Source organism: Lissotriton vulgaris, chromosome 4_1 (genome assembly GCF_964263255.1).
Source record: "Lissotriton vulgaris chromosome 4_1, aLisVul1.2, whole genome shotgun sequence".
NCBI lineage: Eukaryota > Metazoa > Chordata > Amphibia > Caudata > Salamandridae > Lissotriton > Lissotriton vulgaris.
The window spans coordinates 147,503,873-147,528,107 of record NC_141691.1 but is presented as its reverse complement, the minus strand read 5'-3'; the positions used below and the strand labels follow the sequence as shown (position 1 = coordinate 147,528,107).

The window sequence follows — 24,235 nt, the reverse complement described above, 5'->3', positions numbered from 1 at the left end:
GTGCTGGGAGGTTGTCATTACGAACTCCACAGCTTCATAATGGCTACACTGAAGACTGACAAGTTTGGTACCAAATTTCTCAGCACATTAAACCCGCACTGATGCCAGTGTGGGATTTAATGTAAAATGCACCCATGGGCAACTTAGAGATTCCCTCTGAAAACCTAACCTACAATCCATATCTGGGCTGAGTGGCTGCAGATGCTGCCACACAGCAGACATGTTTCTGGACCCCTGGGTGGAGAGCCCCCCGCTCTCCTGGGCCTGTAACAATGCACATCCTGGGCAAGGTGCTAGGTCTCCTTCCCCAGGATAGGCAGGGGGAAGCTTCAAAGGCGTGCCGCCTCTGTGAGCTTCTCCAGACCATTTGCTGTACCCAGCAACTGGCTCCCACCAGTCCTGACCCCCACTTTGGCGGGAAGACTAGCAGGAAAAACTACGTCAGGAAAGGGGGGGGGGGTCAGTCTGTGCCAATCCAACCCCTCAGGTCGGGGAGACGAGGTGAAGCACGACCCCGGGCTCCGGCCTTCTTGAAGATGGGGAGCCCTGCACAATCCCAGCTAGGCTCCTGGCCCCCTCCCACAGGAGAGGAGTAGGCTAGGGGGTGTGCCCACCCCAGGACAGGGACCTTATTGGTCCCTGCCCTTGTCCTAACTGTAACATCCCTAAATTCAGTATTTAGGAGCTCCCTGAACCTTCCTTCCTCAGATCCCGATACCAAAAGATCAAGAAGAAAAAGACCCGCTGCGCAGCTGCTAACAGGACGACGACAACAACTGACTTGGCCCCAGCCCTACCGGCCTGTCGATCCTGAAACCTGCTCCTGCCTAAATCCTGGCGACTCCTATGGACAGCAACCTTGGGACACCCAGAGGACCTGCCTGCCTTGACCCTCTTAAAGACTGGGACTCCCATCAGCAAAGGCTCTGCTGCAACAACCCCCCTAGTGCCAGCCAGGAAGCTCTGGACCAGCCCACTCCACACCCGCCGAGCCCGGCACGTCCCCGAGTGATCCAAGACCATGAGGACGTCCCCCCGGTGACTGGGACCCAAAGTCCAGTTCCCAAAGACCCTCCTCGACGAACCAGCCGATGCCTGCAGACTCAGAACCAGGCGCCCCCCCTCCAACCGCGACCAGCTGAGGGTAAGCTTTTCCGACACCCAAAGACACCATTGCACCTGGCGCCCTACAGCCCCCTGTGCCTCCCTGTGAGGTACCTACCTGTGCTCCAAGATCCCAACTTACCTCTCGACGTGCTGGTCGCCCCTGGAGAGTATCAGCCCCCGAGCATGCAGCCTTTGTTCCCTTTTGACCTTTTTCATTGGATAACATTGAGCGCCCGACAGCTCAAAAGCACCCTGCACCCAGCCGCCTGAGTACAGCTGGCTGTGCCACCTTTGTCCTATCCTGTGCCTCCCTTTGGGGTACCTACCTGTGCTCCAAGATCCCAACTTACCTCTCGACGTGCTGGTCGCCCCTAGAGAGTTTCCGCCCGAGCCTGCAGCCTTTGTTCCCTTTTGACCTTTTCCATTGGATAACGTTGAGCGCCCGACGGCTCAAAAGCACCCTGCACCCAGCTGCCAGAGTATCGCTGGCTGTGCCACCTTTGTCCTATCCTGTTTCCCCCTCTGCCCTGAGCAAGTGACCAGGAGCCCAACTCCCACAGCCGCGTGGCCTGCTAGCCAGCAGCCACTAACCGGAGGCCCCCCGTCTCCCATTGGATAACATTGGGTCTAACTACCTCTGCACCCGGTAGCCCCTGCGCCGCTTAGGGTGAACCAACTGTAGCTACCTGACCCTGGGGGACCCCTGTGTCTATGCCCAGAACCACAACTATAACCAGTCGAGAACTCACCAGGAAACCGATAACTCACTTATCTGCCATTGAATAACATTGACTGGTTTGACTCGAAAAATCTTCAAAGTGTCTACTTTTGAAAACTTGAAATATTCATATAAAATCATCCGAATTCCGAAATACTCACCTGTGATCAGGAGAGGAGCCAGGACTGTACCTTGTAGCCCAGTGCTGAAACGCAAAAGTAATCCCTAGCGGGTTTACTATTAACTTGTATTTTCTCCATAGGAATCCATTGTTTGCTTTTCTTGGAAATTTCTTCGAAGTGTCTACTTTTGAAAACTAGAAATATTCTTAAAAAAATCATACTAAATATTGAAACGTAATTACTTACCTGTTTTGAGTTGAGACCCCAGTGCTGGCCCCAGGAGACTAGTACTGGATTACAAAAGTAACGAGATCGTACTTTACCTGCAACCTGCATTTTCTCCCATTGGATAACATTGCCAGATTTCTGTTGAAAAGTTTCCTAGTGTGAACTTTTAAAATAGCTTTTTATTCCTAAAAAATCAGCACTATACCTAAAACGTTTTTGCTAAACTGTTTGCAGTAGGCAACACAATTCTACACACAATTAGGCATTGAGCTCAATGGATTCCCTTATATAAACACAGGTGATTACTTTGTAGCTTACTTTGGTAATTCCAGGACTGAATCTAGGAGCCAGTCCTGGAATTACCAAAGTAATCTACAAAGTAATCACCTGTGTTTATATAAGGGAATCCATTGAGCTCAATGCCTAATTGTGTGTAGAATTGTTGCCTACTGCAACCCCTGTACGTATTGTCTTTACAAAGTTTATTGCCTTTCTGCAGAGTACTCATTCGAGACCTCTCATATTGGGAACAGTATATTTTTGATGCCTGTTGATTCTAGAAATAATACAACTATATCTTTTGATATAAAAACAATTGGTCTGGAGTTCAGTGTTTGAGTGTGTGAAGCCTTTGGCTGACTGAGTGTGTACAACAAATGCTTTACACTGTCCTCTGGTACTGCCTTACTGCTCGACCAAGCTACCACTTTAGAGAGTAAGGTCACACCTGGCTTTAACCTCTGTTATACCTTTGGGGTTTGTGGACTCTATACACACTGTACCTTATTCTGGTCCAGTATATATAGAGCCACTTTTTCACTTAGGTACTTTTTCATTCAGAATATATATCGTATTGTGCTCTCCAACGTCTTTCCCATCTATAATATTTTTGTTTTTCCTGTTACAGTGCCTCTGTAAACCAAGGGGCATTGCTGATTGCCTGAAATGTTTCCAATGGGCACTGTGGCCTTGAAAGCTTCATTGAGCCAATCTGTATATTTGCTTGCTGCCAAATTTACATTTGTACTAAGAGTAGGTCTGGACATATCCACATGGGTCTGGAGCATAGTCTCACAATTGGCCACAATTTGCCATCTGAATCCCCAGCCACTGTTCCACCGGCCCCATGACCAACCAACCACCACCATCATATTATTAATTTTTAAATTATCCATTTAATGGCTAATAATATTGTTTAAACTTAAGTGTCACAAATAAGCAAACAATACAAATTTATCTTGAATGGATTTATGATTTTTAGCCTTAATAGATGTGAATTTGTCATGCTTTGGGCATGCAGATTAATATATTACTGGTCAACAGAGAGAAAAATGAGTGTTTGTAAAGAATTGTATACCTTTATCTTTGTGATCAGTAGTTTTCAATAAAAGAAATCTTAATGTTTGTAAATTGATTCAACACATTAATTTGTTGTTTTTTTTTGTTCAAATAGAACAATTCTGAAGATGGTGAAGATGATGAAAATGACGATGATGATTCAGATTCAAAATCCCCTGGGAAGGCTAGGAAGAGAATCAGAAAGATTCTTAAAGTGGAGAAACTAAGAACAGAAACTCAAAATGCATTGAAGGAAGAGGAGGAAAGACGAAAACGAATTGCAGAAAGAGAACGTGAAAGGGAAAAACTGAGAGAGGTATTAACTTATCCCTGCAATAAAAATATTTTTTATGATTTAGTTTCAATGGAAATATCTAGTTTGAAATATTGCACATGGTCTTCAGGGATGTACCATGTTACAACGCATACCATTACAACTACCTACTGTTACAACGCGACCATTACAACGCATACCATTACAACGCATAGCGCTTTGAGGTGCTGGATAGTGGTAAGTATAATTTACTATTCTAACTCCAGTCCCCGTGGACCCTAGGGAAGGTGTTGGATAGTAAATTATACTTATTCCCTATCCTAGAGCGCCCCCCAGCGCAATGCGTTGTAATGGTATGCGTTGTAAAAGTCGCGTTGTAACAGTATTGCATTGTAACAAATGCGTTGTAACAGGTGTATACCGGTCTTCAGTGTTTTGGGCTTTGCCTGTATTTGATACACTTGTTACTGTCTATATTTGTGATCAATATCAATGTCTGGGTTATAAATGTGTGCTAAATGACATTGGTATTTTGCATTATAAAGTTGTAAGAAATAGTTTGTTCCTTTAAAATAAAATGTATTTGAAGCCTGTCAAATTTGGTATCCAGATTAGTCCTGAAGACCAATGTGGTTTAGTTATGTATTGTCCATGGAGAAAATGTAAAAAGAAGAATGTCATACATTCACCCCAGTACAGAGATCTGGGCATAAATCCATCGTTTTTTTGCTCACCATGGCATTCCAGTTTGGACCCAGCCATATGGAAATCAGTCTTGACCCGGCGCCCAATGGGAACAGTCCAGCCTGAACTGCCAGGCCAGGTCCTCCTTGGACTGGAAACCAGCATCCTAGGACCGGTTTTGGGCCTCATAAGCCAGGATAGCTTGACTCCAGTGGCATGGAGAGCACGGGACCCACGTCTGGGCATATCCGTCCTACTCGGGGTGACAAATGCAAAAACAGTTGATGGACAGAATGCAGAACAATGTCATACATTCACCACAGTACAGAGATCTGGGCCTAAATCCGTCGTTTTTTTTGCTCGCCATTGCATTTTAGACCCGGCCATGTGCAAATCAGTCTTGACCCTGCGCCCAATGGGAACAGTCCAGCCCGAACTGCCAGGCCAGGCCAGGTCCTCCCTTGACTGGAAACGAGCATCCTAGGACCGGTTTTGGGCTTTTAGCCCTCATCAGCCAGGATAGGTTGACTCCAGTGGCATGGAGAATGTTACATTACATATATTAGGACAGATTACTGCAACCAAAATAGGTATCAGTATACTTTACAAAGGACTTTTGATAGAGTAGAAGGATGGATGAATGAAGCATATAAATGATATTTTGAGAATCTAGCTGACTGTACAGAGGCTTGACCAGGGTCATTGACAAAGATACAGTCCATGAGTGACTGGACGGATATCTGTTTTATGAGAGCAGTAATTAATGGCAACTGCGTCAATATGTAGAGTTTCTTAAAGAAGTCTTCAGATCTTTCCTAAATTGTAGCATGGTTAGGAATACTGATGGATATGTGAAAGTCCTTTGAGATATTAGGATCCTAGATTGAGAAGTCCTGGGTGAATCTGAGTAGTTTGGTATTGGGTGAAAATTGAGAATCCTTCCTAGGTTTATGTTGTCAAGCCGTATTTGGACTAGTTATTGCTTGTTGTTTTTGGTTTGATAGCAGAAATTCTATGTTGGTGTAGTTGAGTTCCAGATAGCTGGATATCCAATTCCAATTCCAAAAATTCTTTATTTCGGCCATATAGGCCCTAAAAGAAGCAGTAAAACAAACATACATTTAAAATACAATATTAGATACATATAAAAGCTCTATACTGGACCAGCGAGGGATAGAAGGTGCAAGGCAGTGCCAGTTCCGGGGGACATTTTCTTCCTAATTATCCACGCTGCCATTAAGAATTTTGAAACAGCAAACACAATGTGGCCCAGCGTACTGGTTTTCATGACCCTGTAAGCCTGTAGGTACTTCCTGAAGCCCAGGTTCCGGCAAAGCGGTGCTATCCAGTGCTTCCTGGGTCTATGGTAAGCATGGCATACAAACATTATATGTAGGTCATCTTCATCATGGGCATTGCAGCAAGGGCAGAGTTTGTCACCCCCTTTTGACCATTTGGAGGTAAATGTTTTAGTGGGGAGTGAACCGAACCTCCATTGCACAAACAATTTCCTCGCCAGGACAGGGAAGATAAAATCCATAAAAGATTCAAACACATAAGAATTTTTGGATTCCATAAAACGGGCCGTCAGGGTGCCACTATTAAAAGCATTTTCCATATAAGACAAGTTCTTATTCTTATACATCTGGGCCAGGGTTTTACGGGTAATCCTTTGGCAGCCTTGGGCTGGATCATCCCATAAATCTGGCAAGTTCAATCTGAGCAATTCCGTCTTAATAAAAGCCAGCCAGGGAATTTTGTTGTTACCATTCAGGCTCAGTACATGAATAAGGTCCTGTCTGTAATGGTGCAGTTCATCAGTAGTCCATATCCGGTGCCAGAACTTCACGGGTTTGGAGAGAAGATCGTCAGCAATGGAGGGAAGACCCAAATCTAGTCTTAGGGGCAGGAGTGGCGTGCCTTTCGGGAGACCAAGTAGGCGTCTTAGGAAACAGTTTTCTACTCCTGCCAGAGCCTTCCCTGCTTTGTGTCCCCATAACTCGCTACCATACATAGCTGCTGCCTTGGCTTGGGACCTATATGTTTCCAGGGCCGGGCTCACAGGCTTGAAGGTGGACTTATTAGCCACCTTCAGCATTGCACCCGATAGCTGAGACAGTTTTACCCTGGATCTAGCTATCTGGCTGTCCCAAGAGAGGTTTTCCTGGAGTGTAACCCCTAGATATATGAAGGTCGAGACCCTCTCAAGACTAACTTCCCCCAGTGTGGGATTGGGTCTGGTTTTAGAGGGGGGATTGAAGATCATGAACTTGGTCTTCTCTGTGTTCACCTCCAGCCCGTGTTGGCGACAGAAAAGACCAAAACCGTTCACGATCCTCTGAATCCCCATGGGGGATTTGGAAAGCAGGAGGGTATCATCAGCCAACATTATTGCCGGGACCCTCCTGCCTGCCAGGAGCGGGGCATCATTGTCCTTAACGTTATCAAGATGTGAAATAACGCTATTGATGAAAAGACAGAACAGGGTCGGCGCCAGGACACAGCCCTGTCTGACTCCTCTACGGACTGGAAATCTGGACGAAAGCTTGCCATCCCTCCCGCACCTCACTTGTGCATAGTTGTTCTGATGCAACCTGATGATAATGCTTAGTAGCTGAGGGGGTACTCCCAGCTTTTCCAAAACCTCCCATAATTTCCATCGGGGGACTAGATCGAAGGCTGACCTCAGATCCACGAAGACCATGTACAGTCTTCCCCCCTCTATCGTCACCGTCTTCCAATAGAGGAGGAGGAGGCGGAAGATCTGGTCCATGGTCGACGTGTTCTTTCTGAAGCCAGCCTGGAGGGGGCTCATGATGTCGTTGTCCTCCACCCAATCCAGCAGATGGTTTAGAATGAGGCGCGCAAAGAGCTTTTGGGGTACATCTATTAGGCTAATGGGCCTGTAGTTGGCCGGGAGCAGAGTGGACCCCTTCTTGTGAATCGGTACGATCTCTGCCCCCAGCCAAGACCCGGGGATCGCCATACCTCCTAGGATGGCATTAAAGAGGATAAGGAGGTACGGACCCCAGATGTCCGGATGGTGCCTAAAGAGATCCCCGGGTAGCTTATCCAGACCCGGCGCCTTCCCCAACGATAAGTGCTCCAGTGCAGCCTCTACCTCCCCTAAGGATAATTCCAGGGATGCGTCCAGGGAGCCTATAGAGACTGACAGGGCTCTGTCTGGGCAAGTATTAGTGTCGTGATATAATGCCCCAAAGTGAGCCTCCCAAACCCCGGGGGCAATGTTGGGTTCAATTGCTTTCTTAAGTTCCCCCATCCCATTGTTTACCAGGGCCCAGAATTTCCTGGAGTCCCTGGCTTTTAGGGCATCATGGAGGTCCTGCCAGTGGTTCCAATCCCACTCGGTCCTGGCGTTTGCCAACACTGATTTATACTCCTTCCTGAGGTCACGTACCTTGGCCCTATTTGACCCCTCCTTGATTGCGGCAATAAGCTCAGATTTGGCTGCCCTACAGGAGGAGGTGTACCAGGTGGGAGCATGGGTCTTTTTCTTTCGGATTGGCATCACCGGGTGAAATACCTCCGCCAAATCCCTCACTAATTCCTGGTGTATGCTACCCAGTTTTTCGTTATATTCTGGGGTTCGTGGTTCATTTAAAAGCACATCCACCTCCATGAACCTTGGGAGTGCCAACCCATATAACTTATTGATAGCATCTTCTGAGCTCAGGAGTTTCCCCCACTTGACCCGACGCCTATTTGTTGTAAGGAGCAACTCTCCCATGTCTGCTCCACCGTCTTCTACGGGAAGGCCCACTAGGGGCAGGGGCTGCTGAATGTTTAAGCAGAGGGCATTATGGTCACTATCTGACCTATTTATTTCCCTAAAGTCGAGGACTTTTGACCAAATTGTAATATCTACCATGATGTAATCTAGCCTCGACTCATGGCCCCTTCTATTGAAAGTACACACCGAGGGGGTGTCGGAAGGGGTACGGCCATTACAAGCCCTCAGTGCGAAGTTCAAGGTGAGGGACATGAGTTGTATTGCTAGAGGGGACCAGGCTTTGGGGTGGGGTGAGGACGAAGGTGGTACCCCCCAATAGTCATCCTCAGCAGTGAGGGCACCCTCCAGTAGGCCTTCCAAGGGTTCAAAGTGGCAGTTAAAATCTCCTCCCAGCACTACCTTAAAGTCTCCCGGCAGTTGACCCAGGAAGGAGGACAAATCATTTAAAGTGGGTGACTCATTTGGCGCAGCAACTGGTCGCGAGTAGACATTGACAATGGCCCACGATGGTTTGGCAGGCCATGTGAGCAATACGCACTGGATGTCCTGCGAAGACGTGTACACCTCTTCCGCCAGGCACCCAGTGTGACTCGCTATCCAAATTGCCAAGCCTCCTGACGGCCTCCCCCTCCCACTCCATTTGGCGGGGATTTCAAATATTTCGAACCCTCTCCTGGTTTGGGGTTCCCTCGCCCATGTTTCCTGGAGAAGGAGGATGTCGCAGGAACCTAATAAGTGATCCCACTCCGGTGTGCCTACCTTGTTTGCAAATCCTGCCACATTCCAGGAGAGAATTCTCAACCCTGGATCTTGCGGTAGTGCACCTTGGCCTCCAGTAGGAGGTGGTGCAGTAACTGTGGGGGGATAAGAGTCTGACAGAGTAGTATTACAGACCATGGTGATGGGTGGACCATCCACCTCCACCTCCATGGTCTGCACACTGTGATCAGACCCAGTGTTGGGTGATGGCCCCTGCTGGCCCAGAGTATCATCCTGGGTGGCCATTTGTTCTATGACGGTATCCTGTGGGCCACACTCAGTTACAGAGGCAGCACTCAATCCCACCCAACTTTGCGCCTCACCCACCAGCTTACCAGGGCTGGGGAAAGTCTCCCCAGTTTGTCGTCAGTCAACTTGGTCTAGGCATGAAAATCTATTGTAATGTGTGATATTGACCGGTACAGGTGGTAGGTAATGCTTTGGTCTATAACGTGAGCCGTCTACGGCAAAGCCTACTCTAGTCCACCCCTTATCCCTCCCCGCATTGCAAACATTTGGGTAGAAGTGTGAGAGGGGTACTAGTTCAATATTGGACTTATCAGGCCTTACGAGCCAGTTGCAGATGTAATTTGCGACATGTGGGCTTTTGAAACTGACAATAATGCAATCCCCCGCCCTAGTCTTAGGGGTATGGCCAATCCATGGGATCCTCCTGACCATTAGAACCTCTCTTTTCAGATTTGGGGGCAGAGGCCTGTTAATACTGAGCCAACTTATGACCTTGTTGCGTAGAGAGTCCTGGGGCTCCCTTGTGTCGCCAGTTAGCTCCGGTCCTCCCACCATGATTGCCGTGTATGGTACTGCTTCTGGGGGCAGATTAACCACCCTCCGCCTATCAAGGGGGGTATTAGTATTACCAGTGGGACCATTAGTGGAATTCTCAACTCCCCTCGACTGAGGAGCAGGAAGTGGCTTAGATCTTCTAGGGGCCGGAACAGGGGGCCTAGGCGTTTGGGATGGCAAAGGGTGCGTTTGAGGGGCAAGCGCACCATTTGTGCTGCAAGGGACCAGATTTAGGTCCTGGGTCAGTGCGGCAGACGACGGTCTGTTCCCAGATGAGTCCCGGGGGACTAAAGGAGGATTTGTAGCTGACCCATGACTGTTCCTTTTGTGTATATTTTCCAAAGCCTTGAGTCTAGCCTCTATAGCATCCAATTTGTCCGAGATAGGACTCAGCAAGTTCTTAAAAGTCTGTGAGAGTGAGTTGATTATTATGTCAGTGCTACTGGAAGTTACCCCACCAAAAATAAATGGACCCGTGTGTGATGGTAAGGCCGTGGCTACTGGGGAGCCTATATGGTCCGACCTGACCCCTGGTGAGTTGAGTTCAGGGGAAGCCGAAATGTCTGTGCTGATATCCAGATTTAACTCAATTGAATCAACTTTAGCCCTTTTTGCCTTCTTTGGTTTCCTCGTCCTTTTCCTTTTTGGCGGTTGTTCCCCTCCACTAGTTGCTTGCTCTGTAAGCAGGACAACCTGTCCCGCTTCCTGCAGCTCTATTCCCGTGTTGACCGGAACAGAGGAGTGGTCAGAGATCCCAGATGGCCGAGGGGAGTCACTATCCCTCTGTGGGAATGATGGAGTTCTTAGCTGCTGGAGAACCGACTCAATGGTCTGATCGATACTGTCCATTAGTGACATATGGGTGGCATCCAGTAGTATAGGCGTACTAACGTCAGTAGAGAAGGTATCCCCGGGGTCCAATGTCACGCTTTCAGGTCCCAGCTCCAGGTGCGATTCCGTGACTGACTGACATTTGTTGGCTAAAGCACTCGCCTTTGGAAAAAAAATTTCCAGTGTACTGGAAGACTGTTGAGCAGATTTGCTCCTAGATACCCTGGTCGCCATTATGGGGTTAAGCGGAAAGGGGCTGTGGGACAGGAGGCGTCAGAGGGGTGGCCCGGTCCGGTCTCTGCCGGCCTCTAACGGCCTAGCACGGCCCGCTCTTTGCCCGGTCTTCGCCCCGGTGACCGCCCCGCGCGCGTCCCGCGATGCGCGTGCCCAGGTGCTCCTATGTATGACAGGGGGGCGTGGCACTGGGAGGGGGCGCGGCGCGGCGGGAAGAGGAACCAGCTAGCGGTGTCAAGCAGGAATGCTGGTCCTCGCAGTCCCGCTCGCCGCGCCTCTCACCTACGCTGCGGCCGAGTCCTCCGTTGGCAGAATCCCCAGCAAAGTAGAAATATGCTCCCAGCTACTCCTGTAGCGAGCGCGGACAGTCACCAGAAGGACAGCGTCTAACTCTCGAGCGGCGCCCGCAAAGCGGGGGCCGCGAGAGGTAATGAGCTCTCAGGCGGGGGGGCGTGGCACTGGGAGGGGGCGCGGCGGGAAGAGGAACCAGCTGGCGGTGTCAAGCAGGAATGCTGGTCCTCGCAGTCCCGCTCGCCGCGCCTCTCACCTCCGCTGCGGCCGAGTTCTCCGTTGGCAGAATCCCCAGCAAAGTAGAAATATGCTCCCAGCTACTCCTGTAGCGAGCGCGGACAGTCACCAGAAGGACAGCGTCTAACTCTCGAGCGGCACCAAAGTTTGGGTGAGGTGCAGGCAGTATTTGAGACGTTGGATGTCTCGAGCTTGGGAGACTTTAAAGTAAGTTTTATGTTGTCAGTGTATTGATGGATTTTGTTTCCGTTATGGGGAACTCCCAGTGGGATCCATGTAGAGCTTGAAGATAAATGGCTTTCCGACTGGGACTCCGCAGGTGGATCTTCCTTCAGCGCTAGCTGAAACCTTGACCTGTTTTGGGCTCTGCACTGGCTTTGGTGTTGATATTGGTCTTGGTGCCACAACCCACACCAGACCCCGGAGCTCTGATACTGTACGACGAAGCGCCCCCCATAGTGCTTTCCAAGATGGCTCTGCTTCTACTTAGGTCACGGGTGCACCCTGATCCCTCTGGGTTGAGCCTTTCAGCAACCCATGGGACTCTCAACACTTTGCCCTTGCCTCAAATAAGGGTCCAGATCATTCACAATTTATTTGGCACTGAATCTGATAATGCTTGCTATCATGAAGGGAATGAGTTTGCTCAGCCGTACACTGAAGACAGCTGGTATATGAGCTAACAAGATGCATGTGCCTAGATACTTCTCCAGACACTCGGCTGGTGTTCTCACCTGCGCCAACTAATGAGGAAAGTGCCTCCTTCACAGTACTGATGTAAAGTATGGCTGAGGTTCATGAACTCTTATTGCTTAGTATGGAGGTAAAAACCTTTGTTCTCACCAAAGTTCTCCATCTCTGATATACGACTACTTGGCCCCTTCATGGGACATGGACAAAGCTATGTTCAGACCACGAGTAAATACAGATGGAATGGCGTCACTTCCATGCCCCATGTGACCCTACTTTCTTAACGCTGCACCTGACTCCATATGATTTGTGGGAGGGGTGTCAATGGAATCCTGGGGGACTCAGCCCCTTCCCACCACTCTCAAACTTCTTAGACGACGTAGGGCGTAAACCAGCCTATCTGTTTTGCTCCCAAACTCGGTTTCCTTCTGAGACAATTCCAACTCTTGTCTCAGACAACCCGAGTTTCCGGCTCCTTTGACGTCACTTAAATACACAAGTTCTGTGAAGCTATGCTGCTTCTCTTTGGCATGCTGCTGGCTCCCTCTGGTGTGCCTTCGGGTCCCAAGGAACAGCAAGGATCTCTGACTTGGTCTTTCCTTGATGCCAGCTGGGACATCTGGACCCGATTTCGGCCCCTCATTGACTTCGGTGCAGATATTAGTCTTGTTGCCGCAACCAACACCAGACCCCTGGGCATAGACATCGGATGATGAAGTGCAACCCATAGTGCTTTTCGTAGTGACATCTGCGACTACCAACGAAGACACACTGTGAATTTACTGGGCTGGAGCCTTTTGCCAACCCAACTGACTCTAACAGTGTGCCCTTGCCTCCAGTAAAGGCTGTAGGAACGTACCTCTTTTTGACATGGTCACCCACACTTTTTTTACTCACTGGTACGGATTAGAAGTGCACTGGTTCTCTTTTTACCATGCCCCAGTGTCCGTGCTCTTTCCCTAAAATAATACAAATGTTGATTGTAACCCAGTTGGCAAGGAATTAAGCCCCCTTGTAAGGCCCCTGTAAATGGTACCCACTAGAATCCAGGGCATGGGTACTAAAGAGGGTCCCTAAGGGTTTCAGCGTGTATTGTCATCCAAAGGGACACACACACACAAACTGCATGCAGACTGCCTTTGCAGGATATGTGAAATGGTGCAAGCCATTCTGAAAACACAATACTGCCCACATCCTGTGTGCAGTGCTAAAGTACACTACACGTTCTATATATGTCACCCCAACGCAAGCCCTTTAGACCCTCGAGGCAGAGTGCATTATAGTACATGTAAGGGCACATCTGCATGAGTAGATATACCCTAGTGATGCCTAGTTCCATTACTAGTCATTGCAAGTGATCAGGAAGCCATTTTAAAGATATGTACTGGGCACTGGTCATTAAGGGTTAATCAGCTACATAATGACTTCACTGAAAATAATGGTGTTTGTTATCAAACACCTGGTCTTAATAAATCCGTGCCTATTCCAGTATTGGGTTTATGAAGACATGCACCCAGAGGGCACCTTAGAGGGTGCTCTTTGTAGTCCTAATAGTCACTTGGTATGTTGACTGACTTTTATTTTCCAGCCTGCCACCACAGACTGGTTTCTGGCCCTCTGCAAGGGAGAGCCCGCACTCTGAGGCCATGAACAATGCCTGCTCGGCAGACTGTGTTCTCGCCTCTTCCAGCAGGATGTCTTACAATTAAGTATATCCAGGCCAGAGGCTTCAAAGCCTCTGCCTCCTTTGACATGCAGCCCTGAATTCCCCCTAGACCTGAGGAATGCCACCCTTGCCCTGGGACCCATGTGGCACCAGAGCAGACAGTAAATTAGATATTAAGGATGTGTTTTTCACCTACAGGCTAGTTTTTCTCCTAAGGTGGGCTACCTGAAGTGAACAACAAGAGTATGGTTTCATCATCTTAGTTAGTTAGTTTGGTGAAATAGGGACTTCTGGGTCAGGGTTATGCCCATTCCCCACAGGAAGTGGTCATATATGTGGTGTAGAAACCACAGGCATGGGTAGCTCATTGGCTACTACCTTGTACTCCCCTAAACACCCCTAAATAGAGTATTTAGGGGCCCCCCTACACCTGATTGACTGATTTGACTACCTGGAAACAAAAGAAGCTGAAAGAAGAGAAGACACAGTGAGAATCAAGGACATGCACAGAAACTGGTTCCAAACCCTGCATTGCTGTTTGCCTCTTAAAAATTGCAAAGACCTGAATTGTCCTGCAGCTGTACATCATCTCTAACACTTGGAGGGCTGTCCAGCACTTCGAACTTCGACATCCATCTAGCATCTTCCTTGGCATGGAGTAGCCACCTCCATGCATCTGCAGGCGCTGACCGCAACTGCCCGGTTCACCATGTTGAAAGCCATTGGGCCCACCGCGGGTACAAACCTTCAGGAGGAGGTTTTTGTGTCTCTAGTAGGTCAGCCCATCTCTTTGCCGAGTTGAGCCGCTAGGCCCTCCAGGAGCCCCCCTGCATCAGTGCCCTGAGTACCAGAGCACTTGCGCCAGCCAAGGCTTGTTTTCCGTCCAGCCTAGACACCACTACCTTGGAAGCCTTCCTGCATATCGAGGGGCCTCACGACAGACAAGACTGATAACCAGAGTGGCCCTGCTGTTTCGTTTTCCCTCGTCTACAGGTGACCCACAAATGTGAGAGCCTAAAACGCAAGTGGACAGCTAGCCTAGTACCTCTGTACCCAAGCCCCTTAGCCTGGGTTTATGACTTCTGACTGTGCCCCCTTGGCCTAGCGGTCCCCACAACCTGAGCCACCCTTTAGTTTCAGCTGGACTTGCGCCTAAGCCTCCCCATTGCAACCTCTTTGTTTCAGGTCCCCTTGACTTTACCAGTGTATTGCTCAAGGCTACTATCCCGACCAGCACCTCTGTAACCGGACACACTAGGGCAGTAAAAGTGAAACTGCTGGTGGTACTTAAGACTTTGGCCTCTTAGTACCTTAAGTCTCAATGGGCACCCCTGAACTCCGACTGCAAGTGCTGATGCAAATACAGTTTTGCTAAATGTTTTTTCCTCCCATAGGTTAACAATGTAGCGTTCAATGCAAATTTCTCAAAACCATTGTTTGAACTTTTTTGCTATTTTCTTCTAAAATCGTTATTTCAGAATGTACTAAAGTTATTCTGAAGATCTTGGTGTCTAAATTCATATGAAATTCGAATTTATGTTTATAAATTTGTCTCAGATTTCTTATGGACTTTGTGAATACTACAAATATTTAACATTCTCCTCTTATAAGCCTAAGCCGGCTGATCACACTACCACAAATTGAGCTCTTGGGATTGCTAAAGTAAACCCTGTAAACCAAATGACTAACGTTTGGACTTTTTGCATGTGTACCCTCACATTGTCATCACTACATAAAAAGCCTGCTTCCTACAAGGGCCCAGGTCATTTACAATCTTTTCGGCATTTACTCTAAGAATAAGTGCTGTCATGAAAAATGGATGAGTTTGCTCTACAATACACTGAGGACAACTGGTATTATGAGCTTGCAAGATGGAAGTGAAGTGGATATTTCTCCTGACACTGGGTTGGTTTCTCCGCTTGGGCCAGCTAATGAGGAAAGTGCCTTCTTCACAGTAGTAATGCAAAGGGTAACTGAGATTCTTGACCTCCTGTTGCATAGTATGGAGGTAAAAATCAGTGTTCACACCATAGTCCTCCAAACCGGATAGACGACTGCTGAGCCCCTGTTCTCTTTTAATGAGGCCCTTACGGACTCCCTTCTGGGGACTTGAACAAAGCGAGGTTCTGGATTTGCTGGAAAATAGGCAGTGTACGGACCTGGCTTTTTATGTAGTGATGTCTATTTAAGGGCACACCTTGCAAAAAGTCCAGACAAATATTATTGGTGTACAGACCTCACTATAATAGTCCCAAGCGCTCTATTTGTGGTAGGCTTTGACATGGGGGGGTTGAGGCAGGCTGAACCAACTGGTGGGCTCAGGCCTCAAGATGCTCGGGACATAGGAGGCAGAGGTGACTTTAGGTGACAGATTTTTGCCGTAGAAGGGGCCTGCGTGCAGAGGCTGCAGGTGACGGCAGTGGGTCCATGAGGGGTGAAACCACATTGGGCTTGGGCTCTGGAGGGCTGGACGACCTTGATGACACTGCTGGCCCACTACGACTCTGGCTGGGAGTGACTAGTGCAGTGGTAGCTTCAGGTGTCGGTTTTTGGCGTTTCCGGAGTCATCCTACTCTTTTATTTTTGAGCTTCCGTAGGATGCCTGTGAACAGTTCCGCTGTGTAGGAAAGTGCCCTTTTTGCATGGTACCCCCTACTCTGATGCACTTTGACTGTGCACTGGGTCCATGTTAATCAGGTGCCTGTGTTCTTTCCCAAAACTGTACCTTTATTTCCACAATTGGCACACCTCTGTCACACATAAGCCCCTTGTAAAAGGTACCAGTGGTACCAAGGGCCCTGTGACCAGAGAGGGTCTCTAAGGACAGCAGCAGTGCTTAATTTGTGTCTGTGGTTTATGGTGCTCAGCACCATCACTTAATTCACAGGGCCGGGACTATACATTTTTTCTCTGCTTGAGGCTGGCCTGTGCCCCAGTATTGACATTCTTGCAGGTTCATCTTTCTCCCCTGTGCCAGCTGCTGCGTGTGTCCCAGTACTGGCTCCCTGTCATCCGGTGGTTACATGGAGCAGGTGTGGTGATTCCTGCCACAGTTGGACTGGTACCTGTGCCTGGCTGCCTGTTGGCACCGAGAGACCTGGCTATATGTAAGCCCAGGTTTGCCCAGGTTTGCCCTTTATCCTTCCAGCCCCTCCAAACAAGCACCAAACCCTGTGTTGGACGGCTGCCCGTCGTGTGCGTGACACTACTTCCTGCCCTGGCAGTTTGCACAAGGCCCAGTCCTACCTGCCTGAGGAGATGAGACACCTCCCATTACCCCTTCCGTCCACTGGAACGTGTGGCTCAATGATTAGAGCGGTAGACCCTGATGCAGAGGTCTAGCCCGGGACCAGGGTTCAATTCCCCGCCTCGGCGGGTCTTGGGCTCAAAAAATTCCACGGACCTGATATTTCTCGCCTCAGTGCCTATTCCAATCATGGAGTACCACTCTGCAACTCTGGGCAATAGCTTTCTTAATCTCCACAACGGCCCCCACAACGCTAAGGATGCCTGGCCTCCACCTTGGGGTTGCCCAGGAGTGGACGCCTCACAGGGAAAGCCAGGATGCGTTCCACAGCCGTATTCGTACAAGCGCCTTGAGACCCTTGCGGGTGAGTAGTGCGCTATACAAGTATCAATTTACAAGTATCAATTTACAATTTACACTCCGCTGTGTAATGATTCCTCCCACGTGCTAATAAGAGAAGATTCCCGAATACTCAGGCTATGTCAAACTACATGCTACTTCTGTCTTGTCGCTGCAGTCAGTGGTCATGTTTAGCATTTGGCTTGTGAGCGGAGTGCAAATTGTGTGTGCTTAGGTATTGCACCTTTTTAGCTCTTAGGTGGTGGTAAAACCACCCAGTAAAAATAAAATAGAAAATTCCAGGGCGCCTCAGATACAGTTTTTGAGTACCAGGACTTCATGTTTTACAAATTAAGCACTGGGCTGCAGCATGTATTGTGCCACCATCGGAAAACCTCCACCAAACACATACCCATTGCCATTGCAGACTGTGTTTTTGGTGAACCTAAAACTTCAACATGGTTTACATCCCTGTGTGCTATGCCTACAAACCGCTGCCTGTTGTATAGGTAAGGCACCACTCTAGCAGGCCTAACAGCCCTAAGGCAGAGTGCACTGTACCACAGGTGAGGGCATAGCTGCATGAGCAATAGCCACCTACTATGTTGAGTCCATTCTCGGACATTGTAAGCGCAGTGAAGCATATTGAATACACGGACTGGGAGGTTGTCATTATGAACTCTAAAGCTCCATGATGGCTTTCTGATTGTTAGGACAGCACAATAAACCCACACTGATGGATTTATTACAAATGCCCTCAGACGGCATCTTAGAGATGCCCCCTGTAAAACGACCAGCTCCCTAGACATGTTTCTGACCAACTGAGGTGGGAGCCTTTTGATCTCGTGGTTCAAAAACAAAGCCTTCTGTTGGTGGAGACTGGAACGGGACCAAACGGGACCGAGGGCCCCCTCGCTCGGCAATGTGACTCCGAGCAGGATTGGGTGGACGACCTTGAGGATGCGGGCGAACTGGATGCGTCTTCAGACACGGGGTTTGCCTCTAGTCCACCTACCTTGGAGGAGGGTGCCTCCTACACCGTGGTGCTCTGTCGGGCGGCGGAAGCTCTCCATCTGTGTCTCCCTATGGTGGCCTTCGACCAACATCCTTACTGAGGTGCTCCAGACGGCATCTGCGTCATCGGAGCCACTGCTCCCTTTAAATGAGGCCCTCACCGAAGATTTTTTGGGCACTTGGTTGAGACCGGCCACGGGGGCTCCGGTGGATAAAAACGTTGCTAGGAGTCATCGCCCTGCGCCTGGTGATCCCGCCTTCCTGACCGCTCACCCCACGCCTGAGAGCCTGGTCATTCAAGCTTTGACGTCGCAGAGTGCATTTCCCGCGGCTCAGCTGGACAAGTGCTTAAGCAGCTGGACCAATTTGGCAAGAGATTGTTCACCTCAGCCAGCTTGGGGCTGCGGTTGTTTTAACACCGCCGGCTTGTTGGGCCGTTATTCCTATGCAGTGTGGGATTCTGTGGCCCAGGTCTTGCCTCAGTGTTCTGAGGAGGTCCGGGCTGTCCTTTCCCAAGCGATTGCAGAAGGTAGGGATTCAGTAAAGTTTTCCATTCGGTGCGGTTTGGATACCGCTGATTCATTGGGCAGCACTATTTCCACGATGGTGGCGTTGCGGCGCCACGCATGGTTGCGTTCCACTGGGTTCTCACCCGATGTCCAGGGCTCGCTCATGGACATGCCCTTTGATGGTTCCCGCCTCTTTGGCGATAAAGCCCATAACGCCCTCGATCGCTTTAAAGACTCCTGGGCTACGGCCAAGTCATTGGGTCTTTCTACAAAGAACCCTACCACGCCTGGTTTTCGTTCCTTTTGAGGCCAGGGCAGGGGCACTCGGGCGTGCCCCTCCAACAATCCTGTGCAAAACCAGCCTCCGCACGGCCGTGGATTCTGCAGGGGCGGGTCTGGCAACCAGCGTGAGGGTCAGTCCACCTCCACCCCAGCTGCTGCCGCCTCTAAGCCTTCCTAATCCGAGCTTCAGGTAGCACCCCACGCCGGTGGGTGGCAGGGTCCGCCACCACCTCCACCACTGGTGCGAGATTACATCGGACAAGTGGGTGCTGCAGATAATCTACCACGGTTACTCGCTCCCCTTTCTGTCCTCCCCTCCCACCATGCCACCTCGGTGGATCATTCGGCTCTTCTCCGTCAGGATGTCACGGCCCTCCTGGCCAAGGGGGCCAACAAGTGAGTTCCTGGTCAGGAAGTAGGGGAGTGGTTGTTATTCCCACAGCTTTCTGGACCCCAAGAAGGAAAAGGGGGCTTGCGCCCCGTCTTGGACCTCCGGGACATCAATCGCTTCATTCGGAAGGAGAAGTTCAAGATGCTGGCTCTGGCTCATGTCCTGACTGCCCTCGACCCTGGAGACTGGATGGTGGCGTTGGACTTGCATGACGCTTATTTTCATACTCCCGTCTTGCCGGCTCACTGGCGCTACCTGCGGTTCACAATAGGCCAGGAGCATTTTCAGTTTTCCGTGCTCCCCTTCAACCTTAGCAGTGCCCCTCGGGTGTTCACGAAAGTGATGGCGGTGGTCGCAGCTCATCTGTGCAGGTTAGGAGTGTCAGTCTTCCCCTACCTAGACGACTGGCTGTTGAAGGCGGGCTCGTCCCAGCCAGTTATCACCCACTTCCAGACTACAGCCGACCTCCTGCATTTGCTGTGGTTCTCTATCAACGCACCAACGCACCTGTGTCCCTCACAGAAGCTCCCCTTCATCAGAGCAGTTCTGGATTCGACACAGTTTCGGGTTTTTCCTCCTGAGCAGCGAGTCCGGGATATTCAGGCTCTGATTCCGATATTTCAGCCTCTATCCCGGGTTTCAGTCTGGATGACCCTCCGGCTCCTGGACCTGATTGCCTCCTGCAGCCTGCTAGTGCAACATGCCAGATCACATATGCGGGCTCTGCAGGGGGACCTGAAGTTCTAGTGGGCACAGCATCAGGGCAACCTGTTCGATCATGTCCAGATCGCGGAGGGCACTGCACGCCAATTGCAGTGGCGGCTCACGAATCGTGATTGGGTCAATGGCAGATCCCTCTCCCTTCCCCAAACAGAGTTAACAGTGGTGATGGACGCCTCCCTCCTGGGATGGGGTGGCCACTTGGGAGAGGTGGAGATCAGAGGCATCTGGTCACCGGCGGAGCCCCGGCTCAATATCAATCTTTTGGAGCTGCGGGCGATCCGGCTTGCACTGAAGGCGTTCCTTCCCTCTGTCCGGTGAAGTGTAGTACAGGTTTTCGCGGACAACACCACCGCCTTGTGGTATTGCAACAAACAGGGAGGGTTGGGGTCCTGGACCCTATGTCAGGAGGCTCTGCGCCTCTGGACATGGCTGGAACATCAAGGCATTACCTTGGTGGTTCAACACCTGGCAGATTCTCTGAACGCCAGGGCGGAAAAACTCAGCTGCCGGTACTTGATGGATCACGAATGGCGACTGAACTCTGACGTGGCGCAAGGTCTATTTCAGCAGTGAGGAGAGCCTAGGTTAGATCTATTCGCCACCAAAGAGAACGCACAATGTCATCAGTTCTGCTCATTGGAATTTCCAAGGCGGCACTTGCTAGGTGACGCTTTTTATTGTGAGTGGAGTTTTGGTCTATTGTATGCCTTTATGCCTATACCACTTCTGCCCAGAGTGCTGAAGAAGATTTGACGCGACCGGGCCCAAGTCATCCTTGTGGCTCCAAATTGGGCACTAAGATACTTCTATCCTGGGCTACTCAGCATGGCGATCGATCCTCCAATCCGACTGCCTCTTCGGGAGGATCTTCTGTCGCAGCAGCAGGGGATGGTCCTCTACCCGAACATGTCCAGCTTCCACCTCCATGCGCGGAGATTGAGCGGTGACAGTTGACAGCTTTCGATCTTCCTCCCGAAGTCTGTGATGTTATTCTGGCAGCCAGGCGTCCCTCTACTAAAACGGTATATGCCTGCAGGTGGATTAAGTTTGTGGAATGGTGCACAGCTAAGTCTGTGGATCCTCTTTTGCCCCTGTTTCTGAAGTCCTTCTGTTCCTTCTTTCCATGGCCCAGCAGGGCTCTGCTCTGGGCACTAGCAAAGGTTATCTTTCGGCCATCTCCACCTTTCTACGGCTTCCAGATCTGCCTTCTCTTTTTAAGTCTCCGGTTGTTAACTGTTTCCTGAAAGGCATTACGCACACATTTCCTCCCGTGCCGTTCATTATGCCTCAATGGGACCTAAACCGTGTCTTAAAATATCTGATGTGCGCTCCGTTCGAGCCCCTTCATAACTCCTTTGCGTCCTCTCACTCTCAAGACTGCTTTCCTGGTAGCTATCACCTCTGCCAGACGAGTGAATGAGCTCCAGGCTCTTTCTTCCAAACCTCCTTTCCTTTCTGTTGATCCGGACAAGGTGGTTTCAAGGACCCGTCCTTCTTTCTTGCGAAAGGTTTTCACTCCCTTCCACATCGGGCAGTCCATCACTTTTCCCACCTTCTTTCCGCCTCTGCATCCTTCAAAAGAGGAAGAGAGGCTCCACCGTCTGGACCCAAAACGTGCGCTCTCGTTCTATCTGAAACGCACACGACCGTTCCGGGTGGATGACCAGTTCTTTGTTGGCTACGTGGGCGCCATGAAAGGTCGAGCCGTGCACAAACCGACCGTCTCTCTGTGGGTCGTTATGTGCAGCAAAGCTTGTTACTCGTTGGCTAAGAAAGAGCCTCCTGTGGGGCTGCGTGCCCATTCTACCAGGGTGACGGCAGCCACTACTGCCTTGGGACGCGGCGTTCCCTTGCAGGACATTTGTCAGGCAGCTACGTGGGCCTTGCTGCACACGTTTATCAAGCATTACTGCCTTGACAGTCAAGCCCGGAGAGACTGCTTCTTTGGCCGTTCTGTTCTCCGTGACTTTCTGGCGTAATCTTGTTCGCAGACCCACCTCCGGGGTTGGTATTGCTGGGGTATCTGTTCTAAGGTAAGGAATCGATCACTAACGTGTCTCTTTCAGATGCACAAGTTACTACTTGTGTAACGATATATCTGTAAGATACATTAGTTAGTTAGTGATAGATAACTTACCGCCCCAACCATCTTCCCCATTCTGCGAACTGATTTCTAGGGTCAAGATCATCCCTTTTAGTGCCCTAGTTTCATGGCACCAGTCATCAGTTTCTTGCATGGCTCTGTCTTCATGGCACGGAAAGTAGTGTACAGAACTGACATTAGCGTTCATTGGTGGCGCTTAAGTAGTCTCCGTGACGTCGTCTCGGCGCGTACAACACCTGTGATAGACACAGTTGCACAACGCCACCTACTGACGCACAGAGGTACTGCTAGCGAAAACTTTCCGGATTCAGTCTGACGTCTGGGGATATTCTAAGGCGGTGGTACTCAAAGTACGGCCCGCGGGCCATTTGCGGCCCGCCAGACCTTTCCTTGCGGCCCCCACAGCAGTCACGGACTCAGCGCCATAACTGCTGTTGTGGTGTCTCCTTGGGGGCCGCATTTGCCGAGAAAGATCATAGGGCATGCGCAGACAATTAGTGTCTCCATGCTCACCTGCAGCACCCCCTCACCTGCCCTCTTGACGTCATAGGCTTGCAGCAGGACCTACTTCGGACTCGCACCAATGGAAGCAGTGTGTGCCCAGCTGAAACCGAGCCGAGATTCACTGCAACCTGACACCAATTGCCGCGTCTCCTCGCCTTTGAAAAGAGTAAGTGTGTGCCAATACTTGAATTGTTATTGGGCCCCCGTACTTTGTGGTTTTCTTTTGCTAGATCTTGTTTATGCACCACACAAAAGTTAAATATATCGTTTGGGGGTTTCCAGGGCGCTTAAAATCTTGGGTAGAAGATTTATTTATGTATGTTTTTCTTTTCAATTATTACGAGTGGCTTTGCATAAGCATATTAATTTAAGTGCCTATGGCAGTAGATGGCGCTGTTCCCGTATTCTGTGACATATTGTGAGTTAATCATCGGCTGAAATGTACTTTTTTTTATACGAGTTTGTTCTCCCCGAGTTAGCAGGCAGGGCTGCTGAGACTATTGGGGATCCATTTTTGCCTTCAGGGTGAAAAAAAATATGTATCAACTCGGCAGCAGCACTACTGCTCAAAAAGCCTTCATTTCAAATCCACTGTTTTTATTCTTTCAGTCTCATCATTTCAGACCTGAAGCATTCTCATTATTATATACAACAAAGCCATAGTGTTTGCTTATTTATCTTATGCAACTAACTACTGGGGGTCTCCATTTTCGCCCTTAGATACATATAAACTCAACAGCAGCACAAAGCCTTTGATGCAATTCCAAATAGGCCCGTTTTAGTTCTTTTACAGTTTCATAATTTCAGAACTGAAGCATTTTCAATGTTAGATATGATATACAACAAAGCCATAGTTGTTGATTATTTATCTTATGCAACTAACAACCATTGGCAAAGCCAATAGTCTGGACTTGTCGCAGGTATAATGTCACTGGTTGTATATGATATATCAGGATACAATGACAAACAGCAAAATACCAGTAGGGTGGCAAACTATGCTAAGCAAAGATTTTTTGTTTACATGAGAGAGAGACTGACTGGCTGACAGAGAGAGAGGGAGAGACTGACAGAGAGGGAGAGACTGACAGAGAGAGAGAGAGGGAGAGACTGACAGAGAGAGAGGGAGAGACTGACAGAGAGAGAGGGAGAGACTGACAGAGAGAGAGGGAGAGACTGACCGAGGGAGAGACTGACCGAGAGAGAGGGAGAGACTGACTGACAGAGAGAGAGACTGACTGGCTGACAGAGAGAGGGAGAGACTGACAGAGACAGATTGACTATCACTAACTAATGTCTCTTACAGATATATTGTTACACAAGTAGTAACTTGTGCGCCTATCTTTCATTAGCCAGCCTTCCAAGGGGCTGCAGGGGAAAAACCTTGAAGG

At 49.6% G+C, this 24,235-nt stretch overlaps 1 protein-coding gene across 1 annotated transcript in view; it reads left to right on the top strand.

Moving 5' to 3' along the window:
• Nucleotides 1-24,235, top strand: part of ATRX (ATRX chromatin remodeler) — a 1,771,102-nt gene that overhangs the window by 776,841 nt on the left and 970,026 nt on the right. The window contains exon 15 of the mRNA XM_086918408.1: nt 3,629-3,829. Coding sequence (XP_086774534.1) covers nt 3,629-3,829 — 201 coding nt within the window. The remainder of the gene's footprint in view (nt 1-3,628; nt 3,830-24,235) is intronic.